This window comes from Thunnus thynnus, chromosome 7, assembly GCF_963924715.1.
Source record: "Thunnus thynnus chromosome 7, fThuThy2.1, whole genome shotgun sequence".
Lineage (NCBI taxonomy): Eukaryota > Metazoa > Chordata > Actinopteri > Scombriformes > Scombridae > Thunnus > Thunnus thynnus.
In genome coordinates, this window is record NC_089523.1 from 20847757 (window position 1) to 20864080 (window position 16324).

Consider the following 16324-nt stretch of genomic DNA (forward strand, 5'->3'; position numbering starts at 1 on the left):
CCCCACATACACACACACACACACACACACACACATGCGCTAATGCTTCATGTGAAAGTAAAATCAGTGATGTAGATCTCCTGAAAGGGTAGTGTAAGTGAGAGATGTGAAGCTCAAATGGAAGATGAAGTAAGGCTCTAGATATAGGACTAACTGTTGTATTCGTCTTTTTTTACTCTTAGCTATCAAAGGAAAAAGAGACCGGGAAAGATCACAAACATCCCAGTTTCAGATCTGCCCAGGCAAAAACAGGAGAAGATGAGGGAAAAGTGGAGGCAGTATCAGAGGCAATACAGAGAGAAGAAAAGGGTGCTTGCTGATGTTTTGAACCTTACTCCTCCCTCACTGAATTCAACAGCAAGTGACCAGCTTAATGGCCCTCCAGAGCCCATAGTAAACCTTGCTGATCATGACTATGTGCAGCCAAGTTTTGAGAGACCACAGGCATCATCAACTCCTGTAAGGGCAGTGCAGAAAAGTACCAGCAAAACGTAGAGCAGTGCTGAAGGAAAAGGAAAGGCTAAGGACCTTAAGAGTGAAAGAATGAAGGCAAAAAAGCTGCAACGGAAACTCAAGAAACTCACAGAGAAGAAAGGACAGAAAGTAAGTGAGGGAAACAAGAAGAGAGACAAAAAGAAAATTGCAGAGGAGAAAAGGGAGAGGGTAGTCAGCTTTCTCTGTAGGGAAGAAAATAGCCGCATGCTGTCGGGTAAAAAAGACACCGTTACAAAAAACAAAATTAAACACCAACGGAGAGTGCTGCTTCAGTCTCTGAAAAACCTCCATTCCAACTACAATACAACCGCCCTGAAACACCATGCAGTCTCATACAGACAGTTCCTCAGATACTGCCCTTTTTATGTTAGTCCAGCAAAAGAGTCCGACCGAAACACCTGTGCCTGCTATGACCACGACAATTTTAAAATGATTATTGACAAGCTCTGTCAGAAAGGCATTTTGTTGACTAACAGCATTTCGGATCTCCTGGAAGCAATTGTTTGTGACCCGGCCAACCAGAAGTGTATGTACCGCTTGTGTACTAGGTTTTGCTACAATGAAGTGGAGTTCGAGGGCCCACTAGATAATAGCATCGTCACATGGGAGCAGTGGGAGAGGATTGTTGTTACAGAGGAGGAGAAAACATCTGCAAAATATCAAAAGATTGAAAAGAGTGGCAGGAGAGGTGAAAGTGTTGCATGACAGCAACATGGAGCACATCTTTTCAAAACTGAGAGATAAATTAATAAAGCTGAATATGTCAGTAACCGATATTGATAACATAATAGCTGGCCTAAACAAGAGCAACCTTCTTCGGTTGTATAATGAGAGAGTATTTAGGTCTGATGAAACCCAGGAGACATATTTCTGCAGAAATTTTAACTACGTGGCACCTAAACAAGTGTATTTGAGTAAAAATGCCAAATACTTAAATATAGTGGCATTGCCGTCACCTTTTTGATCATTGACTGTATGTAAATAGTTCACACTCCAATCCGCAAGGTGGCGGTAATGCGCCTAAAAGCAGTTTGCCAATCAACAACAAAAGAGGGGGAGGAAGAAGCGCTCCTGTCGTTTGTATATGACGTCACTGTATCCCCTATTTCACGTGTTGTCTGCTACCACAACACATTTTAGCTCATTATTGCACTGATCTTAACTTTTTATCCCCAGAAACTGGTGAACTAAGTCAGCGAAAAGCATGTCCTCCAGCTGTCGACGGCCGGAACACTCGGCTCCTCCAGATGTGGTCAGTGACTCGGTTTACTGCGGTGTATAAGTTAGCTACTAGGCTAACAGTAGGAGCGTTTTCTAACGTCTCATAACCATGGATGTATTAAACAACCGTTAATTAACGCACGGGGACGTTTATTGATGTTTACTGACCGCTTTGGCAACTTCTCAGTGGTTTCTGTTTTCTAACATTGAAATTAGCCTCAGTTTGAGTCTCAAATGTTACAGTGGTGGAAAGTAACTAACTACATTTATCCAAGTACTGTACTTCAGTACAGTTTTGAGGTACTTGAGTATTTCTATTTGATGCTACGTCATACTTCCACTCAACTACATTTCAGAGGGAAATACTGTCCTTCCTACTACACTACTTTTCCTACCTATTTATTTGACAGCTTTAGTTACCTTTCAGATGAAGATCTGACACGATGGATACTATAACAAGCTTTTAAAATACGACACATGGTAAAGATAAAATCAGTGGTTTCCAACCTTTTTGGCTTTTGATGTTTTGCAGTGTGTAGTCGGGGTCACATTCCAAATTGTTGTTTTTCCTTCTAAACTTCTCATATGGTTTCATTTCAGTAACTGTTCAAATTATACAATATTTCACCAAAAATCAAAGATTAGAGATAAAGTCCCAAAACTGAAAACAGATTTGTGTGTCAAAACTTTGTTTTTTCTTCTTCCCTCTGACCCTTTGGAGGGGCCCGACCCCTAGGTTGGGAACCACTGGAGTAAACTAGCTAATTGTATATAAAGTAGTTCAAACTAGCTCCACCTCCAGCAGCTACAACAGTAACATGCTGCTTACATACTGATGCTTCAGTATTAATAATCTAATGATGTCATATATAATAATATATCAGTCAGTCAGTCACAAAATTAGTACTTTAACTTTAATTGGGGGGTTGTCATTTTTGGGACTTTTTCTCTAATCTGAGTTTTAGTGAAATATAGGATCATATTTAATTGACCCAGTATTGGATCAGTATTTAAATGAAAACCTGAGAAGTTTAGAGGGAAAAATCACTATTTGGTGGCGCTGTTAACAACTCATAGACAATCTGAAATGTGACCCGGACTACACACTGCCTTTTGTAAGATGTCAAAAGACAAAAAGGTTGGAAACCATTGGTTTCATCTTAAACAATGTGTTGTATTTTAAAAGCTTGTTATGTTATCCATTGTGTCAAATCTTCATCTGAAAAGTAACTAAAGCTGTCAAAGGAATGTAGTGGAGTAGAAAGTATAAAGTAGCATAAATATTCAAGTAAAGTACAATTACTTTAAAATTGTACTTAAGTACAATACTTGAACAAATATACTGTAGTACTTACTGTAGTTGTGTCGTGAGCAGTTTTGTTGAAGTGTTAATCTGATGTGTTCTCTTCTCTGCAGTTCTACAATGAAGAGGAGGCCAAGAAATACTCCCAGAAGCAAGTTTGGATGTTATATTATACTAAATTTCACTTTCTGTGACCGCTTAACATACAGTTTTACCTTTTTTATTTCACCCAAAGTAGTTTTAAAGGACTGGTGTGTAGGATTTTAGATGCATCCAGCGGTGAGGTTGCAGAAGATACAACTGAATACCCTTCCCCTTCCACTTAAGCATGTAGGAGAAACTATAGTGGCCCTCTCTAGAGCCAGTGTTTGGTTTGTCCATTCTGAGCTACTGTAGAAACATGGTGGGCTCCGTGAAAGGGGACCCTCTCCCTATGTAGATATAAAAGGCTCATTCTGTGGTAACGAAAACACAGTGATTTTTATTTTCATGTGATTATACACTAATTAAAACATACTTATGAATATTATATTCCATTTCTGCCAAGTACGTTCCGCTAGATGCCACTAAATTCTACACACTGCACCTTTAAGGTTGAACAAATCATATTCCACACTATTAGATAGTATCACAAACATATCTTTATATATTCTTTATCAGTTTCACAATTCGATTCACAACTGATTTGCGATTCAAAATCAGTTCTCAATTCAATACATTCATAGATTTGATTCTAGATTGATGTTTTGAGTTACTCTCTCCATTTGCCTGCAGTAGACACTTTTATAGGTCTCAAATAAAAAAGATCACACTGAATCAAATGTAAACATTTGCTACTAAATGTCAACCTGAGTAAGATTTATGTTCCTTTAGTTCACTCAGTCAACAGGAAACCAAGGCAGCCCTGAGACAAAGGGTCAAATGAATACTTAATACAAAAATAAAAATGATTGCAAAGATAAACTAAGTGTAAAACCTCAAATAACTTAAATTCCTACTTCAATTGACAAAATCAAACAAACAATAGCTGCCTGCTACATTTAGCTGCAAAGTGCATAAAAGAACATTGATCACTATTAGCGAGTGATTACTATAGGCTAACCAATTTTGTTTCTTTTCCTCCATTTCTCATGCAGATTACCATCTAATTGATATTTGTATATTTACTACATGAATGTAAAGTGATGAAACAGGCAGCTTCGCTATTTACTGAATTTTATTGACTGTTTCAAAATACATAACAGCTGTTTAAACGCTTGTTTCGCTGCTGCATCTTGTTGGCTTGTTTTTGGCAGTTTGTCATAAGCTTCAAGGAGACTACGTTTTTCATTTAGAGAAAATTAATTTCTCGTTCCCGTCCTCAGATAACCAGCTGGCAGCAGACCTGCTGTGCATTGTGTGTTTAGGCTGTGGGGGAGGAGGGCTGCAGGGGCCGCAGCGAGAAAACTGAACCAGAATCAACTTTTGGAGAAACGCAACCTGTAACGCTGTACAACCCTGCCATATGACAAAAACATTACTAGGAAGAGGGGAGGACACAGGGTCATCATTTGATAACGTTAAAAGTAAAGTTAGGATTTGCTGGCGGCTTCCCGACTCATTTCAAAAAGACGAGAGAGAGAAGCAGTGGTCGAACGAGCTAGAGAGTGAATGAGGAGAGGGAGCGCTGGTAACGTTAGTGAGGAAGCTGGTCAGATCAATTAAACGTTATTTTCTGACTGTTTCACAGCGGTTACAAATAAATAAGCCCACAATGGCACACACCTGTGGAGGTGCGCTGCAGCGCCTGATAATGGCATTAAGCTCCTTCTTCCCTTGGAGATGAGAAAATCCAAAATTTGTCCAAATGATCGCCTTCACAGCCGGTGGACCAGGTTGTATTTGTTTTACTGTCAAGTACTCCATTGCTCACGGTCTCTCCATGACACACACTTTACTTCCTTCTTGCCCCCGGATTTGGGTCCGGGCGCCATCTATGGGATTTAGCGAGCTAATTCATATCAGGAAAAAATTGAAAACAGCGTCGTGAAAAGACTGAAAAATGTGAATCGATTCTCGGAATTTCTGAATCGGCAGAGATAGAATCGCGATTCTTATGTGAATCGATTTTTTTTTTGCGCACCCCTATTATTTCTATAATATTGTACAGTTCAGTTTTATTTAATGAACTTGAACAAGTCAAAAAGTAAATAGACAATGCCATCTACAGATAAATTCTGGAGCATCTGTTTTAGGGCAAAAGGAAATTAATTGTGGAGATTTTGATAAATTTAGGAACATTATCTAAATTACAGCTAAAACTCTACACTCACATTAAACTTTATGAAAAAAAAAACCCTCACTAAATCATGGTCAGTGGAAATAATCACGATATGATTACCTCAAGTCAATCTCTTCAAAATCAGAGTCCCATAAGATTTATAAGTCTGCTAAATTCAGAGTAAAATCGAATGGTTTCGAAGTTGAATTTGTATGTCTTAGAGCATGCTTCTATTCCCAAAAGTCACATGTGAAACTGTCTGTGTGTTTTGTTGCTTTACAGCTCTCGTATGATTGAGATTCAGACTCAGATGTCGGAGAGAGCCGTAGAGCTTTTGAACCTACCAGAGGGACAGCCATGCTTCCTGCTAGATGTGGGGTGAGCATGTGACAAAGTCTTATGTTTACGTGAACTTCCGTATTCCACTATGAGCCTGATTAAGGCAATATTAGTGTGAAATGTCCATGCCAAGAGAATTTTGTGAACCTGAACAGAGTCACATTAAGATGTGTATGCTGTATTGTCATAATAGGTGGGAAGGGAAGTTTAGATATGTTTATACATTTTGCATTACAAGAGGATACAATCATTCTGAAGTACAGTAGTTTTGCAAAACTCAACACAAAGATAACCTCACTGGTAAACTGCCGTAGCAACATTACAGAAAGAGTCTGAGGTTGGATGTTTCTGAGAAACTCTGTAGTAACGACAACATGAAGAAGTGGTGGTTTACCATCATCTTAACGGGTGTGCATGAAAGAGTTTGACAGTGTTTGAGAAGTTTAAACATAACTGTATAAACTTAACTTGTAAGATCCAGAATAGCGATCTTGTGTGTTAGTGATGAGAACTCAGGTGTGTGTCATTTGTCTTTCAGGTGTGGCTCAGGGCTCAGTGGAGACTACCTGTCAGAGGAAGGACACTACTGGGTTGGAGTCGACATCAGCACTGCGATGTTGGGTTAGTGACGTTGTTGCACTTATGGAAGAAAGTAGAGCTGGATGATGTAGCAATATAATATCAATATTTTGATATTATACAGGATATCATGTGATATTCTGGTTATCTTAAATTGTGATACAGTTTAAATGTCCTGGTCTTAAAAGTTAAATTACAGTTAAAATGATTTAACTTTCTGAAAAAAATTAGCTAAGGGGTATGAACAGTTAGTACCTTTACCTGCTGTGTTATCATATCAATATCACTTATTATGATTTCTCAAAATATGTTGACATTGTGTGAAAACATTAATAGTCTTTCCTGAAATATTGTGCTTGAAGAATGTATTCCCAAACAGTCTCAGCTGCTTATAGATGACCAAAGATCCAAAGTATACAAAACATCAACATCATACTCTTAAAATATTCTTTACAAAAATTGTGATAATGATTTTGAATATTACACATAGATTAAATTGGGGAGTGACATTTTAACTGTTGTGCAAAATAACTTTATCATTTCTTTTATATATTTAAGATTTGTTTGTTTAATTAATATGTAAAAGTGATGCAAGTAAATTGCTGAGACGATGATCAAATGTGAACGTCTTCTCCGTGACAGATGTTGCACTGGACAGAGAAGTAGACGGAGACCTTTTAGTGGGCGACATGGGCCAGGGGATGCCTTTCCGACCAGGCACCTTCGACGGTTGTATCAGGTGAACAACATAACATACTTATGTAAAAAATAAACAGTCACCGCAGTCATTTCTGATTTTAAAAGCAGAGTATTTTCATTGACATTATGTTTTATTCCTCCTCAGTATCTCTGCCCTGCAGTGGCTCTGCAATGCCGACAAAAGGTCACATAGTCCTCCAAAGAGACTCTATACCTTCTTTACTACTCTGTACTCTTCTCTGGTAAGGTTTTATGAATCTTGTTGATATGAATTCAAAATAGCCAGATATCCATATTTTACAATCTTCTCCTCGCTCTTTGTCTTTCAGTCAAGAGGCTCACGTGCTGTTTTTCAGCTTTATCCAGAGAACTCAGAACAGGTGAAAAGAAGAAAAAAAAAACATTGTGTCATTCTGTATTTTATGATGGTTGGGTGTCAGAGTTTACAATCTGATGTTAGAATTCCTTCACTCACCTCTAGTCTTCCTTGTCCCTCTCTAAAAGCTTGAGCTGATCACGTCGCAGGCCATGAGGGCAGGCTTCAGCGGAGGCATGGTGGTGGACTACCCCAACAGCAGCAAGGCTAAAAAGTCAGTTCCTGTCTGAAGTGGAGCTTTCATTTTGTCATGTTCAGCCACAGGCATCTGCAATTGATTGCTTCTTAACGGCCTGTGAAATTAGAAGCAGTGTACTCTCAACACAAGGCTAATTAGAACAGGATGACATGTTTGGCACATTAGCCTTGTGATAAATTGTCACACATTAGAATGATTTTCCTTCTCACAAGCACCTTTTTCTTTTTTCTTTTTTAACAGGTTCTTCCTGTGTTTGTTTGCTGGAGTAACAGGAGTCCTTCCTAAAGTAAGAAGCAAAGGAGTTAGCTGTAGATATTGTCTGTCTTATTAGCCACGTTATGATTGCTGTGATCTTTTTTTCTTCATTTCAGGGTTTGGGATCAGAAACTTCAGACAGAGCTGTTTCAAACCAGGTCCAGTATTCAGGACAAAGGTAAAGATACAGAAAGACACTGGATGTGTTTACATGAATGTGATACCCGTGTGATCAGATTATTGTGATAGTTTAATGAAACTGTTAACACAGTTTGAAGAAGCAGTTAGTTCAAATAACCAGAAATTATAGAGATTCATTTGTTGGTTTATATTATCTAGAGAGAGATATGATGTGATGAGATACAGCCTGAGGCCATGTGTGCATCACATGAAACATGTCAAGATATTTATTTCTTTTTAGTTTTTCTTAATGTGTTTACAACAGATTTTGGCACAGTGGTTATTCATTTTCCTACAGAAATGAAAGAATTGCCTGTGTTCACAAACACACTGCTGCTGTTTACATCAGCATTGTCTGTGACCTTTACAGAATAATTGCATGTTTGAGAAGAGCATTCATAACAGGCTATAATATTTACCCAACCAAATAAATCCAAGGGACTAGAATAGTAGCTGTATTAAGTGAATAATCTTACACTGGACTTTACTCTGATTCAAATCATTCATATGTGGTTATACTGTCGATTTGTATTTAAACCGCCATTTAAAAACATTCCCATTTACTGCTAGCTGTCAGGATAGGAAACAGGTCTTGGCACTCATAGGTACAGGTTCAGTCATACCTGGATTGATGAAGCCAAAAGACCGAGAGAAATCTTACAAAAGGTTGTCGTCCTGCCTGATGTGAAACCCTGTCAGGTGGGTTTTCCTCCCTTTCACATCATTATGTATAAGTCTCTTCTCCTGGTAACACAAGAGACTTTCATGTCTGATATAGAAGTGCAGATTTTTGATGTGGTGCATTTTAAATAAGCTACACTTTGTCTTTGTGAAGATGCCGTTTCAAAAACATGAAGGGGAAATCGTTGAAGAAGGGACGAGATTGGATCATGGAGAAAAAGGAGAGGAGGAGGAGACAAGGACGGTATGTACATGACTGTTTTAAATTGGCTTTTACTTTTAGGGTTAGTTGTGTCTATAACAGTTGTTGACGCCTCCTCTCTCTCTTTTGTGGTCCTATAGGGAGGTTCGAGCCGACACAAAATACACCGGACGTCAGAGAAGACCTCACTTCTAGCTCTGACTCATGCAGCTGTACCTTCATTAGCTCTCGTCTATACCTCACCCGCACACAAGCACCTCTGGAACTGCAGTGTGTTTGGACTCAATTCATTTTGCAGCTCTTCAATTCAAGTGGATGAGACTCAAGAGCGAAATGCTATTATGGCCAATCGTTTTTATATTTGGTCGAGTGTTTGGCAATTTCTCTCCCAACAAATGGTGGTGAGGATGGAAGGTACCAAGTGCATGAACAGACATCTGTACTGCCCACTGTTGGCACAAAACACAGTGGAGACAGAGGTGGCACCACAATGTCACAGAATTAAATTATGAGTGATCAAATGAATCTCTGATCAGCTGCTTATTGTATTATCTGCAATATTTTCACAATTAAAACTAAACAAAAATAGAAATCTTCGTCATATTTGCTGTTTGTTTTCCCAGAATATAGAAGAAATTGACAAAACTTCACAGTATCACAATTCCATGTTACAAAGAAGAAGATGATGGGATATGCAATGTGACATATTTATTACATATGCAGATGTGTCCTGAACAAACTTAAGTTTGTAAAGATTACAAAAAGGGTGAGTCAGTAGGGACCTCAGGTTGTGAGTGACAAAACAATAAAACCTAATACATAAATGGTCAAAACAGGATTTTTGCTGGTAAAATAAAATCAAAAAAAACAGCTTATGAATGCATCTCACCAAAAAGGAAAACCAAAGGGATGTAATAGCCTATATTTTCCTATACATAATGTAAGACAAATCCAATTGATAATGAAGATTTCTTGTGCTGATGATGTGTTCTGTGCTGTCTTTGCGCTTCGTGTGGCCAACAGAGGTCGCTGTGCGCTTTGGCACGGTGCAAACCACCTGGGCGTTATCTCTGAACGTGCCCAATCGATAATGAAATTCAACACAATTTCACCACTTAGCCTGTCTCTCTGGGGCGGTTATTTCTCTGTCAAACTAAACCACATGCTGTCAGACTGACGTTGGCGGAACAAAAAGAAACCTGGAGGGTTGAGTACTTTTTATTTTATTATTTATTTTTTTTTGAAGACTCAATTAGTGCGAATTGAGGAGGAAGTTGCGGGTGTGTAATGGGTTAACGGCGGAAGGCCTCGCCTCACCTTTTGTGCGCGTCACCCGGCTTTGTAAAGTGGTCCCACCACCACCCCAGCATCCAAACCGAGGGGGGTGGAAATCACCGCCTCTCGCCGCCGAAAGACGCGCATCCTCGCCTCGGTCGTTCTCTCATCATCCTGTCGGTCTCCGCCCCGCCGCTCCATCATCACACACATCCATTAGGAAACGACAACTGACGGAATAAGAGTGATTCAGCGGCGAAGCAGGGCAGCATGAAAGACCGCATGCAAGAACTTAGACATGTAAGTTACTGTTTGATTCTTTAAAATGCTCAGCATCCACCTGATCTGAGAATAAATGATTTTTAAATCCGCTTTTAGATGATGTAAAAGTGTTGTCGGAGAGGGCAGCGCCACAGCGCCCGCTGCGCTGATTGAGCAACAGTTGTTACTCTCGGGGAGTCTGATGGAGCCTGAAATTGTGTTTTATTTTGGGCAACAGGCGCTTATAGCTACCAAGGTTTACTGTTTATGTCTAAAGCAAGATTGAGCCCAGGGCAGATTGATGATTTCAGTTTTTTTAAAGTAAAAGTCAGTTTTTCCCTTCAATCTCCCACCAAAAAACACTGATCTTGCTGCTTATATTCCTCCAGCAGTTTATAGGCTATTATAGCATGTCTGTTGTACTCAAGGGAGTATAGTTAAGACATTTTGTACTTACTAGAATTTAATCTCGATTGTTTCATTCATTTAACATTCAGTGTTAAATTCTACAATTTTTATGTGGTATCATCCAAATTTGTACACTTATCATAAGAGAGAGGTTGCATATTGCATATGTGGAAATGTGCGACCGGTGATTGAATTATTTTGTGTATGTGTGTGTCGTTTCATCGATCTGGCCAATTATGGGTATGTGATTACGGAGGGAAATTGGTCCCAGCTCGCCCATTTCACCTGTTAGATGTCCGCCCTCTGCGCGTCACAGGCGGTCTTATAAAAAAAAAAAAATCCTTTAACCACCCACACCCAGCACAATGTTTTGTGCATTACTAGCAATTGTGTTGTAGTTAATTTGGGTCTCTGTGCATGTGTGCGAGAAAGAGACCGGAGTTCATTGTGTCATAACAGATTCTGGAGAGGGCTGGTGCGCACCAACAGTCTCCGTACCTCAATACTCAATCCCGCATCCTCTAATTGTGAAAATATTTGACCTGATAGCCTCAATATCCTCATATATATAGTTTAAATCAAGACAGTCATAGAAGAACACCTTTATATTTATTGCTCAAAGACATTCAGGGATAAAATTAGACCAAAACTAAAGGATATGATTGGACAGGTAAAGAAGAGGAGTCATTGAGTATCATCCTTTTACAGGAATGCTGCTTTTGAGCTTGATATAGGCTACTGTGTGAGTGTGTGTGTGTATTGGCAAAGTGGCTACTGTCAGATCTGGGTAATTGCCAGTTAAGCTGGGGAGAGAGAGGGGAAACAATTTGCGGCTCCTCGGTTTTCAGTGAAGATCTAGCTATGAATTGGCCTCGAGGGAGACAACCTAGTCCTGCCAAGTGTGTGTGTTAGAGAGGCGTGCCTTGCAGCCTGCCATGCTGCCTCCTCTCAGTGCTGGAGAGATGCAGTTGTGCAACTGAGATAGACAGAGACAGAGACTTCTTCACCAGCTTCAGTTTCGAGTCGTCAGAAATTATCTGTCAGCTGCGGATTCTGTTTAGTTTTCTTATTTTTGATCATATCTTTCATGTCTGCTCCAGCCAGACCCATGTCAGGCAATCTAGACCAAACAAAATTGAAGTAAATTGCAAGTCACAGACTGTTATTTCCCATCAGCACTAGATTAAAATTTGTTTTCCATATTACAGCCTCAAGTTAATGCAGCTTCTTGAATCTCATGGAAACATCTCAGTGGTGCTTGTCGACACATTACAGCAGCACAGTGTAGGATACATGTGTGATTGTATAAAGACTCTGAGCTGGTGTAACTAGTCTCAATATTGATTAATCTATCAATTATTTTTTTAAATTAAGCCACTAATCACTTAGTCTAGAAAATGTCAGAAAATGGTGAAAAATGCCCATCAGAAGTTGCCAGTGATGTCTTCATTTTACTTTTGTTTGTCTGTCTACCAGTGTAAAACTCAAAGACATTACCTTTACAATGCTATAAAACAGAGAAAAGCAGAAAATCCTCACATTTTGGTAGCTGGAACCAGCAAATGTTTAGCATTTTGTTGCAACTAATCTATAAATTGACTAATTGTTTCAGCACTACAAGTGACCCAACACCTTTTGAGCTGCAGCTTCAATTTAGAGCAACGTTATAACTTGTGACTGGGCTGAGATCCTGTTGAGATTTGGTGGTGAGCGCCAACTGAGTTCCTAAAAACACTTCAGCTTAATGTTCGACATTGATTACTTTAATGTAGGCTATATTGCATATGTGTGTACACCTTGATTTTGCCAGTTGCACCTGTAGCTAGTCTAGCAAAAGCCATGCTGCACTTTTTTTGGACTAACTCACCTCTTGCTGGGCTGCTGTTGGTCTTTAGTTTTAATTTAAAGCTGAAATATGTGGTTGCTGTTCTTGAAATGGTTTAATAATTTTTTTTAAAAAAAGAAGAAATAAAATTTGAATGGTTGTGAATGAGATTTGAGAGAGTGGAGAGCCCCCCCCCCCCCCCCCCCCAAGAAACCTCACCTTATCATGGTTGGGGGTGTTTAGGTGCCCCTTTGATTCTGGGGACTTTGCTGCTAGGCAGGGCCCCTCCTGGTAGGGCCTTCTGAACCATATTGAGGGGCCACACTAACAGTAGTTCAAAGACTTCTGTGGATCAGCAGTGGGAAAGAGTGCATTTAGGCCTGGGATCTTGCAGGTTCAGCACCTGGTGGCTCAGTCTGTATCCAGTTGGCCTCAGCCTGAGAATACCTGAGAATGATTTGGGATCCCACAGGAAGAGCAGGAGGACATAGCTGAGGAAAAGGATGTCTGAGCTGTCTTTCTTAGCGTGCTGCCACCCCAAGCTTCCTGGATAACTAAACAACTAAATGTTTACTGATTGGACAGTATCTATGGCTACACACACTCCCAAGGTGCTTAGAAAAGCAATCCATGCATAATGCAGTCTGGTTGAGCCTTGCTAGATAATGGTGTCCCCAAATCTCTCCCAGCTCAGTGTTGATGTTCACATTGATTTGCAAATAATCACCATAATTGGGGGATTGAGGGATTCGGCTCGGGGCTATAACAAAATAAGAGAGTTTACTTATTAAATAACTATTAAACTGTCAAATAAACAAAGTCTAGACACTGGTCTACAGCGCAAAATCATATCTGAATAATGTGGATGGGAATCAGGTATTTGATATGTATTGTATGTGAAGGCAAGTTGAAATTTATATGGACATTATTCATCAAAGCCAGTTAAGGTTTTCTTTATTTAGACTATTTAGATTTGCATTCTGACTCTCTCAGTTAAATGTTGTGATTCTTTTTTGGACTTTGGCACATTTCTTCCAGCATGAAAACATTTGTTTTTACACATAACAAAAGACAAAGATATTACATATTGAGGCCTTCATTTTTACATACAAACCAAGCTTGGGAGCAGCAAGAAGAAGAGAACTGAGCTTTACAGATTTGGTTGCTTCCGTGTGTTTTTGTAGAGTCATACTGCAAGTTTACTCATCCATGTGCTTGTGTGTCATCCTGGCAGGAAATTGTGTTTTGCTGATATTTGTGCGAGAGTGCACGTTCTGCTCCAACATCGTCCATATGTACATGAAGCTACTTTATGAGCTCAACACCTGTTGACGGCTCCGCTCTTCCAATCGCTCATTAGCTTGCTGCCTAAAGCTGCCAGTGTCAATAACTAAAACGGTCATACGTCCTCTCCCCTTCCCTCACCTTGTCCCATCACTCCCAGTTGGCCCAGCAGTGATTTAGTGACAGATGGTGCAGATATGATGCGTTTGTGAGCCTTCCTTGAGCTTTGAAGCCTAAGGGGAAACGCGCTGATGAGGTTATTACAGATTTCACACACCACAGAGACTGTTATCAATCAAATGTGATTGTTTATCATTTTGTGGCAGTGAGTTATTTATTTAGGCCGGCGTTATGAGCGCTGCACCTGTAGCAGGTCATATCTCCTCATTTTTTCCTGACGTTTTATCAACTCTGCCTTTTTTCTTCCATCTCATCGTTTGATTGAACATATCTCCCTCTTTTCCCGTCTCCGTCTCTTTAATAATAACCCTCTTTTTTTTCTTTCATCCTCTCAGTAATGGTGAGTTCCTCTATTATTGCTCTTTGCTCTTTTCCTATCAGTGATTTATCAGATGGCTTCTTGTCCTCCCTTACATTTTTCCTTTCATTTCTCCCTCCCGTCCTCTGTGCAGCCTTGTTAGTCAGTGTTAGTATTGGCTCGGGCAGCTCTTTGTGTGTGTGTATATGGTCGAAGTACTCACTGTCACTGCCTGTTTGGCGTTAGAGTGACACATTAACTAATAGGATAGATGGGAAGCACCGACTCAGAGGCTGTGTTTGTCTTTGACTCTCTTGTTTCTCCTTTTCTTTTCATTACCCCCCCCCCCCTTTCTTCGCCGCTCATGTCCATCTCACCTTTATTCCACATCTTTTAACTCTTTTTTTCTTCTGTCCTTGACCCGATCTTGGCTCGTTGACACTTCTTTAGTGACACAAACAACAGCGAGGAAAAAAAGAGCCACTTCAGTTGCTATTGAACTGAACACTGATCCTAGAGGGTCAGAGGTTTTATTTGTCCTTGTTACAAGCTTCAAGCCTCTGTAAACTCCTGGATCTGTGGCGGACAAACTGGCAGCTGACCCACAAATGAGCCTTTATTCATAAAATCAGCTGTAGAGGGAATTAAGTAGTGCCAATATGTGTCGTCATCATCCTATATTTTTACTATTACCATGAGAAAGGGACATGCTTACACACTGACAAACACATTATTCATCAACACATAAAGCCTGCATAATTGCATTAATGAGGCATGAAATGAGTGTGACTGATTTGGCATTTCACCAGGGACTTGCCTGTCTCTGCAAATGAGGTGACAGTTGCAACGATACCCGATATCTGTTGGCTGCTAATAGTTATTTTTGAAATGTGTGAATGGATGGTCCATTTGAACCGTTATGCACTATGCCATCCTTAACTATTCCAGTAAAGCATGAAATAAGCACCAGTGTTCATGATGGATCCATTTTTCAGGTTGACTTCTTCTGATATCAGTGTCTGCTGATTGTTTTTGTGGTGTTGACTGTGTAGTGAAATCAAGTAGCAGCTCCCGAGGCGTCGGTTAATGGAGATCCTAATAATTAAAAAAGACAATTCTGTGATCAAACCTTCCCCATCTGTTGTGGGAGAATTAGCTTCAGGTCATCTTTGTTACTGCTGCTAAAATTGAATTTTTAATGTGCCAGCCTCCCCTTTCACATCATCTCATAATCAGTGGTAGCAGAGTGGTTCTTTAGTCGTGGTAGCATACAGATAACGTCTTTTATCACAGATACTTGTTGGAGATTAAGGCCTGTAAACATAATTTACAACCATGTGAACTGTCATTGACCTCATAAGGCCCTAAGTAGCTCTGTCTGTCTTTGTCGGGTGATATTCGTGCTTAATCTTGCTATAGGTCTCAATTAGGGCTGCAACTGTCAATTATTTGCATTATGGAGTCATCTGCAGATAATTTTCTTGATTAATTGATTAATCGTTTGGTCTATAGAATGTCAGAAAAATGGCCATTATAATTTTCCATAGTCAAAGTTGACGTCTGTAGATGTCTTGTTTTGTCTGATCGACAGTCCAAAACCCAAATATTTACTGTCATGTTTGACAAAGAAAATCCTTAAATCCTCCACCTTTGAGAAGCTGAAACCAGCAAATTTTTGGCATGTTTGCTTAAAAAATGACTAAATAGTTGAATTATTGATTTCTTTTTCTGTCAAACAACTACTCGGTTAATCGTTGCAGCTCTACTTTTAATCTATTTATCCCTCAGAACAACACTTAGAGTATAAACCTTTTGTGATCTGACCACATGGTTTGTTAGTGTGACAAAAATAAAACCTTTTCATGATCCAACAACTCTATGGTTGGGCTTTGGTTAGTTTTAAGCACAAAAGCAACTTGGTTAAGATTGGGGGAAGATCATGTTTGGGTTAAAATATACTCTGTTAAGGTTGGGGAATAATCATGGCCATGTCTAGAAGAAACC

The 16324-nt window shown here is 39.6% G+C and overlaps 2 protein-coding genes across 6 annotated transcripts in view; both read left to right on the forward strand.

Annotated features, from left to right (window-relative positions):
• The first annotated feature begins 1580 nt into the window (after positions 1 to 1580).
• On the forward strand, positions 1581 to 9381 carry bud23 (BUD23 rRNA methyltransferase and ribosome maturation factor). The gene is made up of 12 exons (XM_067594869.1): positions 1581 to 1747; positions 3133 to 3170; positions 5562 to 5657; positions 6157 to 6239; positions 6840 to 6936; positions 7042 to 7138; positions 7226 to 7276; positions 7401 to 7486; positions 7712 to 7757; positions 7843 to 7904; positions 8742 to 8831; positions 8930 to 9381. The coding sequence occupies exons 1-12, from the start codon at positions 1700 to 1702 to the stop codon at positions 8982 to 8984; spliced, it is 849 nt and encodes a 282-aa protein (XP_067450970.1). The 5' UTR covers positions 1581 to 1699; the 3' UTR covers positions 8985 to 9381.
• A 622-nt stretch (positions 9382 to 10003) lies between these two features.
• stx1a (syntaxin 1A (brain)) overlaps positions 10004 to 16324 on the forward strand; it is a 63867-nt gene continuing 57546 nt past the window's right edge. For 2 of the 5 annotated variants that reach the window (XR_010928989.1, XM_067594866.1), the window contains exon 1: positions 10007 to 10364. Coding sequence is in view for 4 of the 5 variants with exons in the window: in XM_067594866.1 (XP_067450967.1) it covers positions 10335 to 10364 (30 nt within the window). In the remaining variant the exon portion in view is untranslated. Of the gene's footprint in view, positions 10365 to 16324 lie in introns of all 5 variants that reach the window. The other 3 variants (XM_067594868.1, XM_067594865.1, XM_067594864.1) reach the window with 3 other exon arrangements.

Coding starts and splice junctions, on each gene's coding strand:
- bud23 (XM_067594869.1), top strand. CDS start 1,700: ATGTCCTCCAGCTGTCGACGGCCGGAACACTCGGCTCCTCCAGATGTG. Junction 6,240..6,839: donor CATCAGCACTGCGATGTTGG/GTTAGTGACGTT, acceptor TCTCCGTGACAG/ATGTTGCACTGGACAGAGAA. Junction 7,905..8,741: donor GTCCAGTATTCAGGACAAAG/GTAAAGATACAG, acceptor GTCTTTGTGAAG/ATGCCGTTTCAAAAACATGA.